Below are 25,308 nucleotides of genomic sequence, written 5' to 3'. Positions count from 1 at the left end.
CCAAATGACTAAGACATTAACCTGTCCTCACAGCTTTCTACCCCCATTGGGAGGGGGGGGGAGGGAGGGAGGGAGGGAGGGAGGGAGGGAGGGAGGGAGGGAGGGAGGGAGGGAGGGAGGAAGATTGTTTAAATGTCTATCATTTACATCTCTATTTTTGTAACCGTTATAACAGTACATATGCAACATAAAGCCTTCAAAATACTATGTCTTTGGGATTCACCCTGCCCTAGGTTCCAAATAGGATTCTGTTATTTGTAGGAAAAATCTAGGGCAAAAGCGTTAATCTCTTAGCCCCTTGAGATGTTTATATACAAAAGAGAAGCAATCGTTCTTACCGTACCCATCCATTTACACATCCACCCATCTTCTTATCCAGCCAACATATACCTGCGGAGTGCCTACTATCTAACAGCATCCAGGCTTGTAACCATGGCAATGAAGGTACCATCTCTGCTCCCACAGTGCTTAGAGCCTACCGGACAATGAAATCCATGGTCCTGAGAGGTGCTACAACAAAAACCAAAGTGGGATACAGAACAGTTTACAGGGGAACCATCGGGCCCCTGACAAAGACTTGGGGGTCAGATAAGGACAGGGTGATGACTAGCTGTTCAGTAAAAATGTCATTAAAAATATAACATAGCAAATATTCAAGACAGTTACCACAAGCAGTTCCAACTTAATAAAACACTTCCACCCCACCCACACCCTCATCACATGTCCCCCGTTCCTCAAGAACTCGAGAACTTCTCCGTCAGGAAGCAAATTGGTTTCTACAGTAAGGGGTGGGGGTGGGGGGGTCACCCAAAGTGCAACCCCGTGCTCTGGCTCTGGACAGTGGAGACAAGACTAACCCAGCAGGCCAAGATAATGAAAATAACATCTGATTATTGCTTAGCACTCTGCCACAGCCGCGAGGGTTCCTTAACATTTATTCCTGTTTCCCATGTTAGAGCAGGTTAATGACAGAACAAGGAAATCATTTTTACATTTTTCTGGGGGCTGAGCTGCAGCAAAAAGTGAACGAGCAATTGCAGCTTTCAAAAGAGATGCTAATTGTAGCTTTTAAAATATTAGACTCCCTCTAAACACCCATCTCCTCCCCACCCCCCATCCTCCAAGAGTTCCTGGGTCTCTCTTAAAGGTACAGGGAGGGTATTACCACTCAGACTTCATTTTATTACCTAGGAAGTTCCAAGGGGGTTATGTGTGTGATGGGAGGGGATGTCCCTGTCATGGTGTGTGTGTGTATGTGTGTGTGTGTGTGTGTGTGTATGTGTGTGTAGTCAGAGGACAACCTTGGGTGCTGTCCTCACTTTCCACTATGTTTTGGGATGTAGTCTTTTTATCACATGTCACTGGGCTGTATATCTCCTGTCTCTGCCTCCCATCTCACCCCAGGAGCACTGAGATTACAGATGTATGTAGCAGCATTCAGTCTTTACAGTGGTCCTATGGGTTTGAACTCAGGTCCCCGGGTTTACACAGGCAAATGTTTTACTTCCCTTAAAACACTTGTGTTGAGCGAGTCGGTCCTGCTTGTTCTGGGGTCCTGCTTGTTCTGGGGTCCTGCTTGTTCTGGGGTCCTGCTTGTTCTGGGCTCCTGCACTGCCTTCATCTTCAGCAGCAAAAGGCCAGTCTCACAGAGCCGTGAAGGAGGACTGTTCTCAAACTCCTACTTATTTCCACAAGAAGTGGGGACCTCCATGGTCCTTTAAACTTCCTGCCAGCCAGGCAGCAGCGGGAGAACCTAAGCCCGAACATCAACCACATGGGAGGTCACAGAAGGCTTAGGATTGGGGGACTGCACGGGGATCTGCTTTCCTCTCAGGGAGAAAGAGAGGAAAGGGAGCCATACTGCCAAGTCTAGTCATAAATGTCGTTTTCTGCAGCACAACAACAAAAGAAGTGGGACGAGTTGGAACTCCAACCTCACATTTTATAATTAATTACTGGAAATTTACCCTATTCTGGCCAAAAAGAGGGATGTGGAAGAGGAGTGGGAGGAGGAGGTGGTGGAGGAGGAGGGAGGAGGAGGAGGAAGAGGAAAGGGGGAGAGTGAAAAGAAGCAACAGAATGAGGCCAAAGTTCACTGTGTAAACAGCATGGGGTGCACGAGGGATTTCTACTGTGCAAAGAATCCCCTTCCCGCCCTCAGGGGGGCTCTAATTAGCACAGGAGAATAGGGATCCCATGTATCCCTCCTAAACAGGGATCCCAGAAGGTAAGACCTTCTTGACAATTTCCTGATGCTTCTAGCATCAAACTTTCAATGAGGATGGCACAAGCCTTTGGCAGTGGAATCCACGAGCTGTTTGTATCATTATTTATATAACACTTTTCCTGGAAATAAAAAGATCCATAATCAGTTCTAAAAAAAGAGGCTGATCCACAAAACAATGTATGAAAATACAAGAGGAACTCAATTCACTGTAACGTGCAGGATGGATGCATCAGCACAGCTGAGAATGTTTAAATACACTGCTCTTTCCCATCTAGTGCCTACCCATGAACCCTTACCTCTGTTCCACCCCGCCCAGTCCCGTGGATTTCCACACTTATGATACAAATCTCCTCAGCGTGTATAAAGGGATTAGAATCTGATCAGAATCAGGTCAAAGAATGGGCAGATGGCTCATTGGAACCCTGGCCTATAACAGAATCTAGAGATATCCTCTTCTGACCTCTGCAGGCACTGCATGCGTGCACATGGCGCACAGATACATATAGGCAAAACACCTGCCCATATGAAATAAACATAAATATTAAAGTTTTAAATAATGGTGAAATTTTTCATAGAAATAAAATCATCCAAGGAAAATTATATATGCTAGAGTTTCTCTTAGGGAGAGGATTGCATATGGACTATAGAATAAAGGCAGTTTTGAAAAGAAGCTTGTAATACAAATGAGTCCAGAGAGCCTACACATGAAAACACAAACACATGCTCATGCACACACTCACACACACATACACACACACACATACACACATGCACACAGATACACACACACAAACACACACAAACACACATATACACACACACAAGAACATACACATACTACATTCTTAGGGAACACACTCAGGAGACTGGATCCCTGCACGGACTAATCATGGCGCTGTATTTTGCTAAGTGGGCCACAAGCACAAACTCTGCACTTCCCTTCCTCCGTTCACTGCCCCTGTTGAGCACTGTCTTGTCCTGATGGTTGGCTGAGCAACTGGCTGAAGAGCAGTGTGGGCGAATGTAGGCACAGCCCTCCCAGGGAGCCAGGCTTGCTCCTGCAAGAGAGAAACAGACCTGCCCACATCCCGCCTCCTTGATACATTGCAGATAGTTCACCTATTTTCCCTCTCAAACGAAACGGATTTCAGTGCCTCTTGACACAATCAAAATTTTAAATCTGTAATGGAGACTTGACCAATAGATCTTCACTCCATCAGGGCTAGTAAAAAAGGGAGCCTGGTGACTGGATAAAGATCTCTTTGACAAAAAAAAAAAAATTTCAGTTCTCACTTATCTCTAGAAGAGAGGAGGCTAATTTTAAATGTCTTCCTAGAGACTACCTGATCATACCCTTGAAGTCTAGGGACCTACCCACCTCTCTCTGACTTTCTCTTACTAACACCTTCATTTTCAACGTCACGAATAGTGAGTGGGTCAGCTCCCTGCAGAAGGCCTGATGCTCTGCCGTGGGAAGAATCTGTTCTTGTAGCACTTCCCACCTTTGTTTACCCCAATCCAAACCATGATTTGAAGAATAAGGAAGCCATCATTCTCAACACCACCCCAAGCAAAGCAAACGCTATGCCTGGTGTCACGTATTAAGTATGTTTTGAGAACTTAACTGAAAAGTAACCAAAGCCTACAGTGTCCATGATCTATGAAATGAAAGCTGTCTCCCTTTTAGGGACAGCAGAAGGGAGGGGGAGGGGAGAAAGAAAGGAAGAAAACCCAGTTGAAACTTGGCATTTACTTGAAGAGGAGCCAGCAGAATGTAGCGCATGGACAGTTGCACAACACAGAGGGAAGGTGTCGATCAGAAGGTTTCCTTGGCACTATTAAATTTCTTTGGTGGCAGCCTCGGCTGGGAAGGCAGGGTACAGAAGTTGCATTCGGGGTTCTGAGGACCCAGAGGTGGGGTCTGTGAACTTACAGGTATAGAACGGCTCAGGAATCTCACTGAGGAGGAAGAGAGTGACCCCGGGAAGGAAGGTCGAAGGGTGGTGGTGTGCTCCCCGGGCTTGGCGCTCTGGGGGACTGGAGAGCTGTTCAGGTTGCCCCCAAGACCGCTGCTGCTGCTGTTGCTGTTGCTGCTTCTGGTGTACTGGTTGTTGTTGAGCTCAGGGTAGTTTCTGCCAGGTGTCTGGGTGCTGCCATTCAAGAAGCTGGTGAATGGGCTGGCTATGAAAGCGGCCTTGGTGAGTGATGTGGTCTTCTTGGTCTCAGGTTCTTCTGTCCCAGCGTTCAAGTTCCCTAGAGAATTGGCTAGCCGGGAATTTATGGAGAAGCTGGAGAGGGTAAAACACAGGTGGGAAGGGGAAAAAAAAGAGACAAGAATGCATACTCCTATCTGTAAACACGGAATCACAGCCAGACAAGGGAGACGGTTCTGATCCACACAGTTGACTAATCGGCTTCATCACTCTTGGTGACATTAACATTCGTGGCCTTATTTATACATGCCAAGCTCCTTGGTCAAAAGCAGTTACCAAAGACCCAAGAGACAGGTTTGAACACTGACTGGTCGTAAATAGAACATTTGAGGACTGTATCTGCCAGAAGCGAAGGGTAGCTAACTATAGGGAGAGTCTGCAAGCTGACTTAAGTCCAAGATTTAGCTTAACCCAGACATATTCTAGCATATGCTGACATCAAGCATCTCGACCAGCTGAGTTGGTTCCCACTGTGCATTCTGGGTAAGGAACAGGACTGTTGATCATTAGCATCCCTGGCTACATCTGCATCACATAAAACAAAGTGGAGAGTCCCCAGGAGACTGCCACTGTCACCATCCAACTAACCCCTCTACAGCCTGCCAGGGAGATAGGACAAGAAGACCCAGAAATATAGGGATCTTGGGGGTTCTCCAGTTCTTCCCAGCACCCTCCGCTCGCAGATCTGCAGTCAGATTCCTGGCCTGCAGTAGACCTTCCTTACCTCAGGCTAGCGCCCCGGAAGAGGAAGAAGAATTACCTTCTTATATTCGCTCCTGAAGACAAAGAACCTCGGCTTATCCTTTTGGCTGTCACTGAAGGGGACAAACACACTTTGGAAGTCTTCACGGTCGACACAGTTGGTTGCGGTGAGGAACTTAATCTTTGTTGAGGGGGGAGGGGGGAAGGGGACAGAGTGTCACACTAAAGTTGTGCAACCTAAAATATTCAGCAATGAACTATGATATAGTAAATTCCAAACACTCAATGCCCCAAAGGGCATGAAAAAAAAAAAATGAGACAGTCCCATTCAGATCCCCTCCTTCCCTTTCAGCTTGCAATTGCCCTAAATATGGCCACCATTATTTTTTATCCTCTTGTTTCTTTCACAATGATTCCCTCTGATGAAATCTAAAACATCTGATACTTCACTCTTCAAACCATTTAACCTCTCTTCCATCTCTACAAAGTCTAGCTCAAAAGCCTTGGCTTAGCTTATTAAAAAAAAATAACAAAAACAAAAAAAAAAAACAAAGAAAAAAATCTAAAATCTGGCACTTGCTTCTCTTAGTGGGTCATACTAGCTCCAAGATTAAACCCACACAGTCAAGTGCCCGGTGGTCTCAAGCTTCCCTATTCATTTTTGTTGGTTCACACCTGTCTGTTCACCTCAGGTGGGGAGCAAGGCCACTCATCATCTGTATGTGTGACTGTATCTACTGTTTTTGTCCCGTTAAACAAGCAGGAAAGTTGACTAGACAGGCTAGTCTAGCTGTGGGTTCCCTGACTAGACTGCACTCCCCACCTTTGTGTAGTTTGTTTATCCTTTTCCTCCTGCAGGGTGTCCTCTTCTCTCCTTGCTCCCCCCACCCTGCTCCACCCCCATCTCAGGCTTCCCACTTGCACCTTAATGGACCATTTGGTTGTTACCTCCCCCAAGGAGGCTCTCCTGAATCCCCAAGCAGGATCATCAAGCTGTCTTAATGGGCACTCTCCCAGTACATCACAGCTCCTACACTGCATACTTCATCTCGTTTTTGCCTACTTCCATAACCCACAATAAATTCTGAGATCAAAGACGCTCTCATCTCCACTCTGAGGGGCGCAGCAGGTGCGGCATCATCAGGTTCCCAGGGAAAGAGACTTCACTGAAGAGAGCCAGGGCTCAGTCACGAATTTAATATCAAATATCTTCGGTCCTAGGAAAACCCTGTGCTGAAGCTGGACCATGCTTTCTGTCTGCCTTTCTTCATCATCCCTCTCCCTAAGCACTGCTTATGCCATGTCTTCCCCAAAGCAAAAGTGCTAAGGTTATACAGGGAAGAGACTCAGGCTTTGGAGAAACCTGGGCCAATAAGAGCTACCCATTAAACAACACTATGGTTAGAATTTTCTCCTCCAGAAGAAAATGGCAGCTTTTTGTCCTATTTTATCAACAATACTAGCCAATCACTTTTAGTCTTCTCAGCAGGTGCCACGACGCATCCAGGTAATACCAGTGTCTAGGTACGAGTCCTGGAGGATCAAAGAACTTTTTTTCAAGAGAAGAGCACTAATATTTCCTCTTCTCATGAATAATAAACAACTACATAGAGATGAACAAATAAAAACAGAGTAAAGAGCACTAACAAATAAAAAGACATCAGAATCAGTCTCTGGGTTGAAAAGAAAGTTGCAGAGCTCTTTGGAGTTTACCAGAGACCAGAAGATGCTGGAAGTTCACAGGACCTAGAGGTCCTAACTCCCGCACATAGCCTGAGGGAAGGACAAGAAATGCCCTTTCAAAAGTAAGCGTTAAAAATGCAGTTTATTTCCGATTTGGAGAGTAGGCTCAGTGATTAAGAGCACTTGCTGCTCCTGTAGAGGATCCAGCTTTGGCTCTCAGCACCCACATGAAAGCTCACAACTGTCTGTAACTCCGGGTCCAAGTGCCTTCCTCTGACCTCAGCGAGCACCAGGCACACACACAAGATACATATACACCTGCAAGCAAAACACTCTCACACATAAAGTAAAACAAATAAGTAAACTTAAAATAATGGTTAAGCCGGGAGGGGGGTAAATTGGCATGTGGGAGGCAGGGGCAGGCTCATCTCTGTGAGTTCAAGGCCAGTCTGGTCTACATAGTGAGTTCCAGGACTGCAAGAGCTATGCAGAAAGACCCTTTCTTAAGGTGGGGGCATATTTTAACAATCAGGAAGAAAGAGGATATGAAATGCTATAAGCTAGGAGAGGGGTGCTCAGTGATAAAGAATATATAAAGCCCTGGGATTTAGTCCAACTACCAAGATTAATAAATATAGAGAGAAAGCTGGTAGTTATATTTATTTTCATGGAGTTATATTTATTTTCTGGTTCTTGGAAAATGTGACTAAAAGGTCATATATATTGATAGTGGCTAATTGTGTACAGTACCTGAAAGTCTGGGCCATTGCCCTTTGGTGTCCTTTCATATCATCTGACCTGCAAAACCAGAAGAGAAGAGCTCAGGTATCAACAGGTCCCCACAGTTAAACAAAGACCACATGTGGCATTTGTGTCAGAGACATAAAGATGTTAAACAATCGAAAGAGAAAAACCATGCCAGGTGGATATGGGCGTTCGCCCACGTTACAGAATGAATCCCGACACCAGCAGGCACTGTTTCGCCATGAGTGTTACTTATAGCATCTTGCTTTTACACAAAAAGATGACTCAGTAGAGAAGGGTTTGCTGATAATGCCGTGACGGTATGGTGGAAACTGAAGTCTACCTCCCATTTGGAATATAAGAAAATTCACATCTAAACATGGCTTCTGAGATCTGTACAGGAAGGACTGGTCCCTTGCATATGTACTTGCTAAATTATACTTTCTTCCAATACAATGACGCTCAACCTTCCTAATGCTGTGACCCGGTAATACATTTCTTTATGTTGTGGTAACTCTTCACCTCAACCATAAAATTATTTTTATAGCCATTCCATTATCATAATTTTGCTACTGTTGTGAATCACAGTGTGGATATATCTTATATATCCAGGATATCTGATATGGGATCCTTGTGAAAGGGACATTTGACACCCAAAGGGTCGTGACCCACGGGTTGAGAACCATGGTCCCAATACACCCTTCTGCCCTTATAAGATTGCTTTTCCTTTCAACCCTATGTGAACTATCACAGGGTTTCGATTGCCATATAGGCAGATGTCCACTACCAGCACTGATTTTGTTGGGTAACTTTAAACTCCAAAAGCAAGATGGTTTATAATTTCTCAGACACATGGAGGAATCACTCAAGCAATCCTCAAAAATGGAAGGTGAAGTCAGGTAGTGGAAAACACCAAAACTTGGCCCAGCCTTTCTTTTCTTCACACTCTGGCTTCCATACAAAACCCCGGCACATCAGGGAGAACCCTCCAGAGTAGCAGAAACCTTCGTGTGAAACTCCAAATAGAATTTAGAACAGAGAAGCAGAAAGAACTGCTCAGCAGCTCGAGGCAGAATTCCAGAGACAGAGATGTAACAACTGTTTTCACAAGCATTTAAAGCGTGCCTACTCCCATCAGTGGGGAGACACACAACAGCTGGGGGGTGGGAGCAAAAGAGCCAAGTGTCGGAAAACACAGGTAAACTCAGGATTTGGAGAATGGCATTCTGAAGTGAAGACACATGTTACCCACAAGTGGAGGTGCTCTACGAACTGAAAGGTTTAAAGATGAGGCTACCTAAATGCACAGGATGGCGAGGAGCGGGGATGCCTCTGGCTTTTTAAGGCACGTAGTTTGTCTCCCTGCGTTACGTTGTTCTTAATTTCCATATCTTCATCTTCAAAATTATTCTGAAAAACAGGCATGTCCCATAGGAAGGTCATTACAAACAGTTTAGCTTTATACTGATTTCTTAATAGCGCATAGGTAACTTAACAGTTACAGATAAGAGCAAATGACCTTACTTACAAAACAGGAAATGATCTTCCTGTAGCTTGGATCATTTAAATGTGTTATAAACTCAGCAGTAAAGCACACACTCAACATTTAAATATATCCATCAAATTCCAAGTCAAAGAAGCGTGGGGCTGGATATGGGAGTGTCTGAAATATGTCTATGGCAATGGGGTCAGAACCAAAAAGACTGTCATGGGGACACATTAGGCTTTGGAAACCAGCCTGGCTCAATCCTGACTATAACACATCCCAGATGTTTCTAGGAGTCGCTACTGCAAATTCCACAACCTACTTATGAGCAAGCTTGGTCAGATAACTGGAGACATCTACACAGTCACGCTCAGCGTTGGCTAACCCTCCAGGAGGCACGCAAACTCTCTCGCGAGTTAAAGAGCCAACAGCATTCCATCAGCAAAGCATGTTTCCTTCTGAAATTCCATAGTTTGGAAAGTAGAAGTGGCCGACTGGTGTTGCCCCATGAAACCTTCTTATGTTAACTCAAAAGGAGAAGGCCCTGTGGGAAGATGGAAGAGGTAGTTCCCATCTAACCCAACCAGTGGGTGCAGGAAGAAAGGGCGTTGGTTTGTTTTTTTCATTATTTTTTAAAAAAATAATTTTTGGTATTTAGGAATATAACAGTGAAACTAATAATTTAGTCTGCTTAGAGGTCTGGGGAAAAGTAAAAAAATAGGATATTTTTTCTTACACTCCATTCTCATATTTTAAGCTGTTACATAATGCCTGGAAATAAAGTAATTTTAAAAGTTATATAGCTAAGTAAAATGAACAGGGTATTTAAAATAATAATAATACGTGGAGGTTTTTTTCTTCTTCACTAAGAGTCATAAACTGTAAAGAGCCGTATCTTTGTCGTTGCCGTTCTTCTGCTTTGCCTTTTGTTTTTTGTTTTTTTGTTTTTTTGTTTTTTTTTTTGAGATGGGGTCTCACTAGCCCAGACTAGCCTTGGGTTGGTGATGCTCCTGCCTTCGCCTGCTGTGCTGGGATTACAGCCCTGAGCCTCCAGGACCAGCAGGTTAAACAAATAATATCCTATGACGTACTATCACATACCTAACAATCTGCATTTAAAATACTGTTTTTACTTTCTTCCTTTAATTTACTAAAGTGTCACTCTAAGATATTGAGCCACCAACCAGGCAGCATACACGCAGCTGATATGAGACCCCCAACACATATATACAGTAGAGGACTGCAGGGTCTGTGTTCAGTCAGAGAAGATGCACCTAACCCTCAAGAGACTGGAGGCCCCAGGGAGTGAAGAGGCCAGGAAGGCTGGGGTGGGGTGGACACATCATCTTGAAAACAGGAGGGAGGAAGAATGGGATGAGGAACTGTCAGAGGGTAGACGGGGTAGGGGGAAGACAGGTAACAACTGGACTGTACAAAAGATTAAAGATATTTAATAAATAATCTTTTGTTTTTTAAAGGGAAGAAAACAATACATATATAGTCCCAGCTCACACTCCCTGGAAAAGAAAAGGGTGTCTTCTCTTAAAGAGAAGAGGAGGGAGTTGCAGTCAGAAAACCTGGATGAGTGGAACCACCTAAGCCCATTGACATTGGATGACAAGCTACAGAAGCTGGAATTCCCCCTGCTGGGTGTCGATCACGCTTTAATCCAGTACTTCCTCACTATGCCCATTACTCCCTCTCAGAACAGTGATGTATGTATATTCTATTCTGTAGGCAGCATGTTAGAAGGATATCGTTTGTATTTTTGATTTTACAAGGGCTTACAGTTAAGAAATTGTCTTGAGTCTCAGAAAAGACTTTGGCCTTGTAAACAGTGAAAGACTATGGGAGCTTTTGAAATTGCACTAAATGCATTTTCAATTATGATACAGCTGCAAGCCGATGGGAGCCAGAGAGTGGAATCTGGTGACTTGAATGAGAATGGCCCCCAGAGACTCGTACATGTGAGTACTTGGTCCCCAAAGAGCGCAACTGTTTTGGAAAGATTAAGAGGTATGGCTTTATTGGAGTAGGCTTACCACTGTGGGTGGGTTTTAAAGTTTCAAAAGCCAATGTTTCCCAGTCAGCGCTCTCTCTCTCTCTCTCTCTCTCTATCTATCTATCTCTCTCTCCTCTTCCCCCCCCCCTCTCTGCTTCATGGCTGTTGTCTTAAGTATATAAGCTCTCAGGCGTGCTTCAGAGCCAAGCCTGCCTGTTTGATGCCATGTTCCTCACCAAAATGGTCATGGAGTCACCCCCTGGAACTTTAAGCATCAACAAACTCTTCCTTCTGCAAGCTGCCTTTGGTCATGGTGCTTTGTCATAGATAGATAGATAGATAGATAGATAGATAGATAGATAGATGAATAGATAGATAGATGAGTTAGATACATACATAGATGATAGATAACATACAATAGAGTATATAGAGTATGATTATCATATATTTATCTTAAATAAAATACAAATGTTAAATAATTTTACTATCAAAAGCCAACAACAACCACAGCCACTGGCACGGTTCTCCAGGATTTTTACTGTGCTATGCACATTCCCCTCTCCCTATCACCCTGACATTCTCCTCATTACAAAAACAGGTTGTATTACACACACAGCTTTGAGAGTTATTTCTTCATTAAGAATACATATTTACTGTGCTGTTCTAGGACAAATGAAAAAGAGCCTCGCCTTGTCATTTTATTGCTCCATAAAATTCTGTTGTCTAGACATGGCAAATTGTTTATTTAACGAATACTTTAGGTCAGGCTGTTCTCTGCCTTTCAACACTGTACACAGCTTTAACAAACATCATTTTAGGTGCAAATGTTTGTCAAACACTGCCCTAATACTGTGAAAGAAAAGTTCGTGAAACAGATTTGCTAAGCCCATTTTAAAGCTATGTTCTACAATGCTAACCAATCGCCCTCCAAAGTATATACCCTCTTGAACTTCACCTAGCAAAGAGCTTAAGAGTACATCTTTAAAAGATTTAAAAGATATAAATATCATCTTAGTATGTAAATTCATATCTCATTTCTAGGGAGGTAGACTTGTTTTGTAGACCTGTAGGAACCAGTGGGTTTTTATAATTTTATTTATGTTATGTTATGTTAGGCATTCTATATATTTTGAGAAATGTAGTTGAAATACTGCTAACATGTCCTTCTAGCTGTTCCATGGTTAAAGAATGAATTGAGAAAGGAAAGGACCAAGAGTGAGGAGGAGAGTTAAGCGGATTCTGTCTGATGAGAGAAGATGGTTTAGAGGAGGATGCAGCAAATTAGAAGTTAGGAAGGAGGAGGCAACTTGATGAAAGATTTTAGATATGCAGATAGGTCCAAAGAAACCTAGCAAAAGAGAAACCATGCTATTGTTTATTTATGCACATATTTTTAGGGTACTTGAGGGACTAAGAAGTATAGAGGTATAATTGTTTGCTTGTTTGTTTGTGTTTGGTTTTGGTTTTGGAGGCGGGGTTTCATGCCATCCAGAATGACCTAAAATCACTACCTAGACAAAGCTGCTCAAGCCTCCGATCCTCCTGCGTTCTCCTCCCAAGTGCTGGGCTCAAAGGCCTGTGCTACTCAGACCCTTTGCACTCTTAAAGCACTATGCAATGTTATTCAAAGCATATTTGCCTTAAGTTATGCAATCTTCAAAACCAAAACTGTCTGGAAACAGATCTCTACCTCCTGAGATGCAGAGTCAAACACATGGGCACAGCTACATGTGTTAGGAAATCAAGTCTCTAATATAATCAAGTCACAGAAGCCTGTGGTGAGGGTGGGAACTTCAGGTAGAACTAATTAGAGAATTCAACTCTAGACACCAGAGAGGCATCAAAGCAGTCCAGGGGATTGGTCGGCAGGAGGTGGTTTAAAGATGTTGCTCATGAGATGCCATTAAGGTGTGGTATCAGGTGTGAGATTAAAATGCCCAACAGAATCCTTTTAATGGAGGAAAGTCTCACTTGGGCTCACAGTTTCAGAGGAATCCCAGTCTACCACAGTGCGGGAAGGTGTGGCATGGAAGACCATATGTTACCAAATGACATATGTGGAGAAGCCAACCTCGAGGCTCTTTCTGACCATACCACAGCACATTTTTCTCTCACACTAGTTGACCCACAGGCTCTTTGAGATCAATGACAAACAAACCTGACCCTGAGGGAGACTCTCACACCTTGGCCCCCCTAAAGGCAATGAACTATATTTTATTCCAATGTCCTATGCAGATAATAATAATAATTATTATTATTATAAAATAGTGTCCATAGCTTTTAGTTAGATAAAGTAATGACTGGCCAACACATTAATAAAAATGGTAGTAGAATATGCTAGCAGGGAGGTTGTTGACTGTGCTCTTATGAAAAGAACTCAGATAAAATATAGCACCTTAGGAAATAAAGATAAGAGATTCTGGAAAAAAATGTAGCATAGGAGTTTGAAATAGGGATGAGTGAAAACAGAAGTCACAGGATTGGAAGGCAAATATGGGAAGTGAATTGTTAGCAAATCCAAACAATTTAAATTGAAAAGGTGGATGGGGCACTGGTGCCAAAGTTCTTCTCAGTATTCGGACGTTGAACCTGTACAATGTCAAAGTTAGGGGAAGACAAAGAAATCTTCACAATAAGTTCCTGAGATCAGAAGGGAGAGTAGATTTCAGAGGTTGAAGCTGTAGCTTCCATGGTAGAGCCTGAGCACTTGTTTAGGATATGCAAGGCTCTGGGTTTCGTCCCAGCACCACCAAAGGTAAAGAAAGGCAGGAGGAAGAGGAGAAATGGGAGGAAAGAGGAAGGGACAGGAGAAGGAAGGTGACTTAGTTTGGATTTGTTTGATCTCACGCTACATAGGCCTGCACCTTTGAGAGCTGGACCTCTTCCCCCATCACCAGCTCCCTGGCCCTTTATTCCAGTCTTCTGTGGGCCCCAGCACACCTTCTAAACTAAAGCCAGAAGAGGCACCCCACACTCTGAACCCGGATGCTGCCACTGCTCCCTGGAAAGCCTCTGGTGGCTCCTGGTGGCGTTCCCCTGGGAACAGATACACCTCTCCATCCTGAGGGTAGAAACGAGGTACTTGAAGGTAAAACCTTGGAGAGAGAAGACGGGATTCTCAAAGGTGCAGCACCACCTTCTTAGCTGCTCAGCTACCAATTCACAAGGAGTTGGCTGGACATTAGCAGCATCTGCATCTAGGGCACAACATCTCTAAGGCACGAGCATCCACTGGCTGGGAGATTGTTGCTGGACTAGAGCCCTGGAGGAGCTAAATGAAACACTGAGCTTACTGTGACTCTGAGAGATGTCTCAGAGGTGGAGCTGGCCAGGGTCTTGTTTTAAGTCACAGAGTGATGTTCTAACCACAGAGTAGACTCATGGAAAGGTACAATCTGTGAACCAGTGGGCCTATGCTCAAAAGACAACTCAATACATACGACCTGTGTGTGACCTCAGGCAGCTGCCTGCCCTCCTCTTCCTCCAGTATGTCTATCTTAAAGGGTCTTGCCATATGGCATATCAGGGGTTAATCCACGTAAGGTGCTTAAAATGGTTCCTGGCACACAGTGAAGACTACCTAGTTGGTTGTCACCACTAGCTAACTCCTAGTTTAGCTCAAATATTCATCTTTAAATACAGCTCTTCACATTCTTTCTTCTGGCCACCTTCTCAGCTTCTTATGACCCTGGATGTCATACCGAATCCTTATTTTGGGCATCGGTTTGCGTTTGAGCATGTGACATCATCGCACCATTTGGATCGGTTCCATCTCATGTGTCTGTTCTCGTCTATTCTTGGATCTGAAATGCTAAGCTTTCTTTGTTCATTCAAGTAGCATTTGCTAAGGCTGTGCAGCCCAGGGATCAAACCCCGCAATGGGAGTAAGTTAAAAACCTCAGCGTGGGACAACAGCTCCCAGCTCAGCAGGAGCATGGGAGGGGGGGTGCGGGGAGGGGGGAGGACACACGCTGCCCCCACGTGGGTGGTAAGTGTTAATTCACAGCACTGAAGGCCAGGTTCCACAAAGGCACAGCCTCAGCTCTGAAAGACTCCTCACAGTTCTGAGTGTGCTGAGAAATTCACCAGAAAGCCCCAGCCTTTTCAGTTACTGTTTTTATTGTATTTGGATGTTTTAACCCCGTCATTACAGTGCTCCTTAATAACCAATCACAAGAAAAGTACTGTAGAGCCACAAATCCAAATGGAATTGAGATTCTCTGCTTTCAATTTTTTTATTTTTATAGAGGCAATGTTTAGAGGGATATAGCCCCTTGTACTTTATGCACAAAGAAATCCAGAACTCCTGTGGCCCCCTCCTCTACAGACCAGTACAGACTTGGAATACAATTAAAATCCCTAGAGCATTCTTATTTTTCTACTTGACGTTGTTCACAAAACACTAAATTCATCTCTAACTCCATTGAGTCCATCCAATCCCCCCACTCTGGGCAGTGTTCAGTGCACTGATTCTGGGTTATAAAGTACTGGTTCCAGTACTGGTACTGGATTAATACATTTACAGAAAAGTCCAGAAGTGTTCGTTTTATAAGGCATCAACTGTGTATGAAGTGGTCCAAAAGCCACAAACAAGCCGCTGTGTAGGACGATGTCATCTATTATGGCATGAGCACAAAGCACAGGCTCCTGTGTCTGCATACTTGGTCCCCAGCTGGTAGGACTGGTTTGGAAGGATGTGAAAACTTCAGGAGGCAAAGCCTGCCTAGCAGAAGCAGGCTGCTGAGAGGGATGGAGGACCCCGGGATTTGAGCTTTAGAGCCCTGCCCATCATCTAAGCCTTGTTCCTCTGCTTCCAACTGGCTGTGACATGAGGAGATAGCTAGCTACCACATGTTCTCACTGCTATGGAAGTACCCAGTGCCATGCCTGCCCTGCAGTGATGGACTCTGCCCCCCTCAAACCGTGAGCCAACATAAGCCCTTCCTTCCTAACAGATGAAGTGGCTGTTAACCCATTGTACTCCGGCACCTGAGGGGTTTCAGTTTGGTTTGGTTGTTTTCTTGATTTCCTTACTCTAACAGTACAAACATTAGCACTCACCAATAGCTAAAATGACATAAAGACTGATGGGCCCTACCAGAATTTACATATTTGAATATATTCCCCAGAGTTTCTATGTTGAAGTCCAAACATCCCACAGTGATGGTATTTGGCGGGGGCCTCTTGGTGGAGTGGTTCAATCATGAGATAGCTCTTAGGAGCAGAGGGGCTCCCAGAGAGCTCCATTCCCTATGAGGACACAGGTAATGCCCGGCCTAGGAACCGGAAGATAGGTCCCCAACTCCTTCAGCAGTCTCCATCCTGTGTCCTAGAGTGAAGCTCTCCCTCTCCTCAACAAGCTCTCATGCCTTTCTGACTAGAAGCCTCTGGAGGGTAGCAAGCATTGGCTTGAGGCACCTCTGTATGCCATCCATGGGGCTCTTGTGGGGCAAATTTCCACAAGACTCTGGTCTGGGTCAATGGATATCCAGCTAAGGCAATGTAGATCTACACTTGTTGCTTAAATATTTCCCCAGGCTCTTTCTTTTCTGCATGGGTGTGAGTATGCACATGTGCAATGCGTGTGTGCGCGTGCCTGTGCATGTATATGGATGGGTACATGCATGTACATACACATGTGTATAAATGTGATATGTTCCAGATTGGCATCAAGTGTCCTCCTTGATTATTCTCCACTTTAATGGCTGAGGAAGGGTCTCTTACTCAGACTCTGGCTAGCCAGCTTGCCCTGGGGATCCCCTGCCATAGCCTCTCCTATTCTGAGATTATAGGCAGCTACCACACTTGCCCAGTTTTTCCTTGGTCTCTGCGAAATTAACTCCGGTTCTCACACTATCAAGACAATAGCTTTATCCACTGACCTGTCTCCCCAGCCCTCTTTTACCTCTTTAGGAATATAAAAACATAACCCAAGTCCTTAGCTTTATTTCAGACACGATGTTACACAAAGAGCTGAACTAGGGTCAGGCGTGATGGCTTGTGACTACAATCCCAGCATTCAGGTGACTGAGGCAGGTGGATCATCATGACTTTCAGGTTAGCCTGGGCTACAGACCCTTTCTTGGGGACTAGGGGAGGAAGAGTCACCTAAACTAAGCATTGGATGCCCAGCTCTGAAAGTGAGTCTGCTATTAAATAATTCAAGACCCCTGGGCACATCCCATTTTGGATCTCTCATTTCTTATCCACAGAGGAGAATTAGAACAAATGACACTAGCACAGTTGCTTCCAGCTCCCCAAATGCTCAGACTCCGAATCCATCATAAGTCATTTCCTGCTACTTCAGAGAAAGCAGAGAACAATAGAGAAAAAAAAAAAGCATGAGTTTGGGATCAGACAAATCGCATCATGCTCTAAAACTGAAGTCAGCCCATCTCTGGGACACCCTCAGCACCATACAGAGATACTATCTAATTCACTGGGTGGTAGTGCCGATTAAATCAGCCGCAAGAAAGTGATGACTTGAGTGGTTTGTTTGGAGAAGAGTCTGGGTAAAACAAGTTGTCCTAACTCTGCTTTCCCCGCTGCACTCGTTAAAGGCTTTCAAAGGACCACTTGTGCTAGGAACAGCCTCTACAAACGCAGCATCCAACTTTTTCTTCTTGGTACCTATTTCTGTTTTCAAATGGAAGCTTTACTTTTCTGTTGCCTTTCTATAAATAGTCCTTGCACTCTTTCTAAGTGTGCTCCTTACATTATGACCTCATTGCTGCCTTTACAAGGACAGTGGGCTGGTTTCCTTACTCTACTTTGTACTCTATAGGACAGTGACTCCCAGCTTAGAAACTTAGCCCTCCCAGGAGCCCAGGGAATAGATAAGGTCACTTGAGCTGGTGATACAGCTTAGCAGGCAAAGATGCTCGCCACCAAGCCTGATGACAATCTCAACTTGATCCTCAGAACCCACATGGTAAAAGGTGAGAGCCAATTCCCAAAAGTTGTCCCTCTGACTACCACATATGTGTTGTAACATGTGTGCATGTGCACACATACACCTCCCAACCCATGCACCCCATACACAGATAGATAGATACAGAGATAGATAGATAGATAGATAGATAGATAGATAGATAGATAGATAGATAGATGTTTTAAAAAGAAAGAAAAGATAAGTCTACAAGATATGTGTTCAATGCAGGAACAAATGGACAAAGAATGTTGGTGTTAGGGAAGTAGACGCCTCCAGGGGGAAACTCACCTCTCCAATCCTTTCTGTGCTTTGTAATTTGGATAAATTCGCACCAATAGACATATCATCCAGGGTAGAAATAATTTTTGTAATACTTCCCTCACTGGATGGTCTATTTTTTAGTTTGGATCTAAAAATGTCTCCTTGGACCCACAATGATGCTTGTTTTCTGGAAAGAGAGAGGGGATAAAATATTTAAAATAAACAATGGTCATCTTCCCAATGCTATGATATCTTAACAAGAAAGATATTAACAAAATATTTAACAACTAGACTAGAAAGGTGAAATATGCCATTACATTTCTAAGTAAATTAAATATTTCTAAATAGATGAGTTTTTTTTAAAATATGAACAATAGCTCAGAAATCCATCCACACCAGTTCACTAACAAGTCAGGCTCTATCTGTCTTCTATCGTGGTAGAAGTTATTTTTTTTTAGAAGCTAACCCTCAAATCGTACTTTTGAAGCCTAGGATATATAAGCCAATGCTGTTAGGATAGCATAGAGTCACAGTTGATCTTCTATACAAGCTGCGAAAACAGGGATTTAAAACAACCTTTGTATTTCTTTCCTTTGTGCAAATGTTTAGAAAAGCGTAGTCTAGCCTCTTAAATGTTGGTATCTTCAAAGCATCCTGCCCTCACTTGTGTATCCTCCCAGCCTTCTACTTCAGGCCGACATGGATCAGAACCCTGATCTGATGCTTGACTCTTATGGGTTTCCAGCAGTAGTAAGACATAGCAGAGTTCTTGACAGGGAACGTATAGGTCTGGAGACAGCTGATGAATTCATATAGGAAGAAGACCCAGGAACTGTCGCTGTCAGGGAGAGGTTCTGCCTTGTCATGCATTCAGACAAATTCTTCAAATACATGAAACACACAGACAGGAGGATTTAGGAATAAAGACAGAGCTGGTCGGCATTGGCCCAAGCCTTGAATACCAGGAGGCAGAGGAAGTTGGAGCTCTGTGAGTTCAAGGCCAGCCTCATCTACAGAGCAAGTTCCAGGACAGCTAGGGCTGCACAAAGAAAAGCTCTGTCTTGAAAAACTTAAAATAAATGGATAAATGGATGGATAGATAGATAGACAGACAGACAGACAGACAGACAGACAGACAGACAGATAGATAGAAAGCAGAATCCTTGTCCCTTAAGAAATTCCTACTTTAATAAGGGAAAAGTGAACAACTGAGATCCAGCATGTTGAGGCCCTGTGACCCAGGCTCAGACAAGATCCAAGGCAAAGGGGCCCAGCCCTATCTAAAGAAATCAGACATTCCCTATGAGCCCAGAAGCCAAGTGTCTATGTACACATGCAACCACTCACATGTATACACATACACACCTTTCTCTTTCTTCTCTGTTTCTCTCTCTCTGCTTCTCTCTGTTTCTCTCTCTCCTCTCTCTCTCTCTCTCTCTCTTCTTCTCTCTCCCTCTCTCCCCCCATAAGAAAGGAAGTCTTCCATTAAATACAATGTCATGTTACAAGGCAGCGGTTGCATGTCCCACCTTCTAAAGGTCATGTATGTTGGTGATGGCCAGCCTATACATCCAGGTTTGTAAAGTGCACCAGACGCCAGAATTGCCTACAGATACATTTCTCAGCATGCAATCCTGTCCTTAAACGATGCTGGGCCCTATCTGGAAAGATAAAGCAGGACTCATCCAGCTGAGATCATACCCCACTCACCCCACCCCACCCCACCCCACCCCACCCCCAAACAAGCACAAACTAAGGAAACTGCATACAGAACACAGCGCTGGCTAATTCGGCTGAGCTTGGGGAAACATCCTTTCTCATGATGGATCTCAGATATTTAAATGTGCTAAGATATTTAAATGTGATGCCCCAAATACAGACATTGTGGTAGCATCTTTAGGGATTTAAGAGAAAACAAAATGAAGTGGGAACAGAGGTTAAAGGAACTAAAAGAGGCTAAAGTGAAAAGGAATGTCAAATTCAACCATAGGTTATAAGCTGAAGAGTCGGAGCGTGCTGACAGCCCTAGGGTGAAAATTGCCGAGTGACAACTTCCACTTGCTTGGTTTCAAAGACTCAACCTGCCCCGTCTCTGGAAAGACTTGATCTAAACCTGAATATTAAAGATGAATAAGGTGTCGGAGCTGAAGCAAGTGTTGCTAAGCAATGATGTACGCAACTGCTTCTTGAGCAAAAGGAAGCGGCCTTTCACAGAGATGCCTTTCCACAGACGACACTCAGAGCACTAGCTTCTATAGCACTGTCTGTCTCGCCTTAAAAGCCTCCTCTCAAACAAAAGAAGTAAAATGTGTCTTCTAAAGCATTTAACATTGAAAACTTGGTTCTTGTAAAGCTAACACATCTATTGAAAGCCAATCTTCCAATATTATAGCACATTTTCCAAGAGCAAGAAATGGCTGGCCCTTCACTAAAAGATGCCGTGCTTGGGAGCAGCAACAGGAAGAGACTTGTCTCCATCTGGATGCAGCCTTTTGAGAGATGTGGCCAGGGCTGGGGTGACTGTGTGGGGCCACATCCTAGCCCTAATTAGTCAGATTTCAGCTAGACCTATGTGCCATATAAAAATAACTAAGTAATTTGGCTTTAATATGAGTGTAGTTAGTTTGGATGCTTCTTTGTAAATATTTGCTTTTAGTACAACTCAAGTCAGATGCGCTATTCTAAATATCTGTGGTTTTGAGTGTGAGAGACACTGTGCAGTTGCTTCTATGTGGGGCTCACTTGTTCTCCCTCAGCTCTCATTGCATTACGTTAGCCTGTCTCTTCATTGTTATCTTCAGGCTTTCCACCCAAGACACTGCTTGCCAGGATGAACCAACCTTGACCCCAGTGTTCATCAAAAGCCATGATTTGGTCATTTGATATAGAAACTGAACCCATTTTCTTCTAAGCTTATACATGTATGTTATGTGGCATGGTGCGGTATGGCGTGTGTGTGTGTGTGTGTGTGTGTGTGTGTGTGTGTGTGTGTGTGTTGTGCATACATGTGTTGTATGTTGTATATGTGTATGTGTGTGTGCAAGTGTATTTGTGTATATGAGTGTGTGTATGCATGTGTATGTGTGCACATGTGTTGTGTGTACATGTTTGTACATGTGTGTTGTGGGTATACATGGGTATGCGTGTGTGCCCATGTGAGCATGTGGAGGCCTGAAGTTGTGATCAGAAGGCTTCTTCAGTCACCTTCCACTTTACATGCTAAGGCAGTTTCTTGGATGAGCCCAGAGCTCACAGACAAGCTAATCTTCTTAGCCGTCTTGCCTCGGGGGACTGATACCCTGTCTCTGCCTCCCAGATATAAAGATTACAGACAGGCCAAAGAGTCTATCAGGCTCTTACATGGGTTCTGAGGACCTAATCTCTGGTTGTCATGACCACATGGCAAGTGCTTTATATCCTGAACCATCTCCCCAGCTGCCTAACCCATTTTATAGTTTGGTCTAGCAATGACCAGAGGACCAATCTTCTCTGTGTACTTTCTACTCATGTCTCAGAGCTATGACAGACATACAGGTAACTCCTAGCTTAGGGCACTCACTAGTAAAACAGTTGAACAATATCAAAATGGCAGATACCAAGAGGCAGAGAGTGTGAGAAAAAGTATTCAGAAAGTCACACATAATGGGAGACCATGTGGAAGATTGTGTAGGATTTCTGATGGTATAGGGGAAGGCTTTTAATCCTGAAGTACACAAGGAAATTACTAGAAGGGGAAAATCATTTAAAAGACTCAGGTAGATAAATCTACTTTTAGGTACAGAATTTCTATGATCAGCTGTTAGACCATCTGTGTGTCTGGCCAAAATGTACACTTTATAATCTAGCACAATACTCTTTCAACTCTTTCCATATCTGGCCATTTGAGGACACAGAGTATTGTATGACTGCATACAAGACCAGCATGCATTGCAGGCGGAGATGTAGTGTGGAGCAGCTGTTGTGAAAAAGAACTTGGCAGTGCCTCCAAAAGTTACACAGAGAATTCCGCACTAAAAGAACTGAACACAGACCCTCACTGCTCACAGTATCCCAAAGTGGGGAACAACTCAAGTGCCCATTAACAAGTTAATGCATAAACAAACTACAGCGGAATAGTATTCAGGATTTAAAGGGGATCAAGGGACTGGCAGTATAGCTACATTATAGAGGGCTTGCCTTACATGCAAAAGACCTGAGTTCAATCCCTTCAATACAAAAAGAAAAACAAAGAAAGGGTATCAAGACTGAGCTACACATTTGACATGTGTATTTAACTATTATGATGTGGGTAAACTATGAAAATACTCAAAGTAAAATAAGCCAGACATGATATGAGATACCTAAAACTATGAATATTTGGTAAACTAGAGGTCACCAGGAACTAGGAGAAGGGGTCAGTGGAGGTTTTATGTTTAATAGGTATGAACTTTTTATCTAAATGATTAAAACATATTCTACAAAGAGTGGGGAGGGCTACAGAACATTGTGAATATATTTAAGATCAATAAACTGTACATCTAAACAAATTTTAATTTTATAACTTATTACAAAAAAATCCAAACTTTGATCTAATGTAATTGGTACAAGTATTTCAAGGTAAGTTTCTTATTCTAATTATTAATTACTGTTAACATTTGAACCCACATTAGGATCTTTTTCCTTAGTAACTTTTTAATGTCAATGATGAAATTGAATAAATTTAAAGTTTCAAGAGTAAATATTAAAAAGAAAATCATCAATTCATGCAACTAAAAAATGTGACTTTTACCAAATAATGTAAACTAAAAACTTAAAGCAAAAATGTCTGCTATTTTAATAGACAAACCATGATGTCATCTAGTGTTGAACTATAATTTCTTAATAATACTAAAGACTTTAAGTTCTTATATTTCAGGAAAGACTAAGCCATGTATTTCTGTGGCTAGGTATACTGGACACATGGAGGAGTGGAAACCAGAGAACAATTTCATGGATCTTTTTGCATCTCAATCCACCTTTTTTAGGGGAAGACAGACTCTATTATGGGAGCTGAAGCTAATCAATTGTCAAGACTAGCAGACTGTCAAGCCTTGGCCGATTCTCCTACCTCTTCTCTCCAGCTCTGAGATTAAAGGTGAAAGCCAAGCCAGGCATGGTGGCGCACGCCTTTAATCCCAGCACGTGAGAGGCAAAGGCAGGCGGTTTTCTGAGTTTGAGACCAGCCTGGTCTATAGAGTGAGTTCCAGGACAGCCAGGGTGATACAGAGAAACCCTGTCTTGAAAAACAACAACAACAACAAAAAAGTGAAAGTCACCTGGCCTAACTTTTTACGTGGGTGTTGGAGAACGGTTAAACTATTAATTTCTGATCCAGCACAACCCAACTGTGAAATTAATTCACCAAGTTTTCTAAGCACTTATGAAAGATGTGGTATAACTTGCCAACTTGTGGTATGTGGTGGTTTGAGAATGGCCCCTGTCGGCTCATAAGAGACTTGAATGTTTGGTCACCAGGGAATGGCACTGTTTGAAGCATGTCACTGGAGGTGGACTTCGAGGTTTTCAAAAGCCCCAGCCAGGCCCAGTTTCACTCTCTCTTCCAGCTGCCTGCAGATCCTGTTGTCGAACTCTCAGCTCCTTTTCCAGCACTGTCTGCCTGCCCGCCACCATACTCCCTTCCATAACGATAACATACCAAATCTCCGAAACTATACGCAAGCACCAATTAAATGCTTTCCCTTATAAGAGTTGCTGTGGTCATGGTGTCTCTTCCCAGCAACAAAACACTGACGAAGACATGGCAGAATTGAGTAAAATTGAGTGAGCTGAAGCCCCTTTTTAACTGAATGTGGGGTAAGGCCTAGTGTCATGGCACACCAGGGCATCATGTTAGAAATTCAGCCTTCCAGGTGCCACCCCAGATCCGCTCAATCAGGATGGGTCTTTGACAAATGATATCACTGTGATGTCACTGGAGCCCTGAAGAGGAGGTTTGCAACTAACTGAAAATGACTAACAGAAACGGATCTAAAGGATGACAGCGGACAACTAATATCTACAGCGAATTTGGGAATCCGTGGGTTTAAGACTGAAAAGGGTTGGGGTGGGGCTGGGAGGGCACTGGAGAGACGGACAGCTCAACAGTTAAGAGCATTGGCTACCCTCTGAGAGGACCCAGGCTTGGTTCTGACAAGCCACCTGTGATTCCAATTCCAAAGGACCTGACATCTTCTGGCCTCCACAGGCACCTGCATGCACAAAGTGCACAGACAGAAAGGCAAGCACACATATATACTCATACAATAAATCCTTAAAAAAAAAAAAAAAACTGAAAAGGGTTCCAGACACAAAATTGTTACTTTCTGAAGATAGCTCAAAATAGACGGAGCTCCTGGTAGGGTGTGGTTTTCAGCTCTGTGCGGGTTCTCTGGAGAAAGTTCGAGCAGAGTGGGGCAGTCTAACAGACACAGCCTGACTCCACATTGGCTACATGTTGTCTTTGAGAAGCGGGCGTTCAAAGCGGGCTAATAATAACAGAGTTATCCATGTTTCATCTCAAGAATCCAAAGGGCATTTAATAGTAGAAACATTTTGGGTTCACGGTGATTATTTATAGCTTAAGAATGGTATTTTTAGTTTTAAGTTTAAGAAACACACTCGATGGGTGTTTCGTAAACATCTTTATTTATATCCTAGGGAAATCTTTAAATAGAAAAATATCAAACAAAGGAAAAGTTCGGAACTGCTGATGTGTTAGTTGACCGGCGATTCGCAGAAATGTCGTCAAACCTCACTTAACCCAGGTGACACAGTGTCTAAGACACATCCATCCAACACCTGTACCTTGGCTTGTTTTTTTGTTTTGTTTTGCTTTGTTTCTCAAGGAAATTGGAATATGACTAACCAGCTCTCTCTACAGACAGATTTAGAACTTGTACAGCTTAAAAGGCTCTGATTGACTTTTCAGTTCTGAAAGGAAGGCAGTCGGCCCCTCGTGCCTATTCCATAATCTGTGACAGATGGAGACGCTGTGGAACGGTTTTCACCCCCGTTTCTCTCCTAATGACCCTGTTAATTATT

General features: G+C 43.5%; 1 protein-coding gene across 3 annotated transcripts in view; it reads right to left on the bottom strand.

Moving 5' to 3' along the window:
- Cdc14a (cell division cycle 14A) overlaps window positions 1-25,308 on the bottom strand; it is a 159,908-nt gene that overhangs the window by 17,502 nt on the left and 117,098 nt on the right. The window contains exons 11-15 of one of the 3 annotated variants that reach the window (XM_021158702.3): window positions 18,277-18,436; window positions 8,867-8,979; window positions 7,576-7,623; window positions 5,201-5,323; window positions 4,161-4,515 (exon numbers count right to left, since the gene is read on the bottom strand). In XM_021158702.3, coding sequence (XP_021014361.1) covers window positions 4,161-4,515; window positions 5,201-5,323; window positions 7,576-7,623; window positions 8,867-8,979; window positions 18,277-18,436 — 799 coding nt within the window. Of the gene's footprint in view, window positions 1-3,944; window positions 4,516-5,200; window positions 5,324-7,575; window positions 7,624-8,866; window positions 8,980-18,276; window positions 18,437-25,308 lie in introns of those variants that run through there. The other 2 variants (XM_085835564.1, XM_085835565.1) reach the window with 2 other exon arrangements.

The sequence above is a fragment of the Mus caroli genome, unplaced genomic scaffold (assembly GCF_978045245.1).
Source record: "Mus caroli unplaced genomic scaffold, Mus_caroli_1 scaffold_3, whole genome shotgun sequence".
NCBI lineage: Eukaryota > Metazoa > Chordata > Mammalia > Rodentia > Muridae > Mus > Mus caroli.
This window is presented reverse-complemented; position numbering and strand designations above follow the sequence as displayed.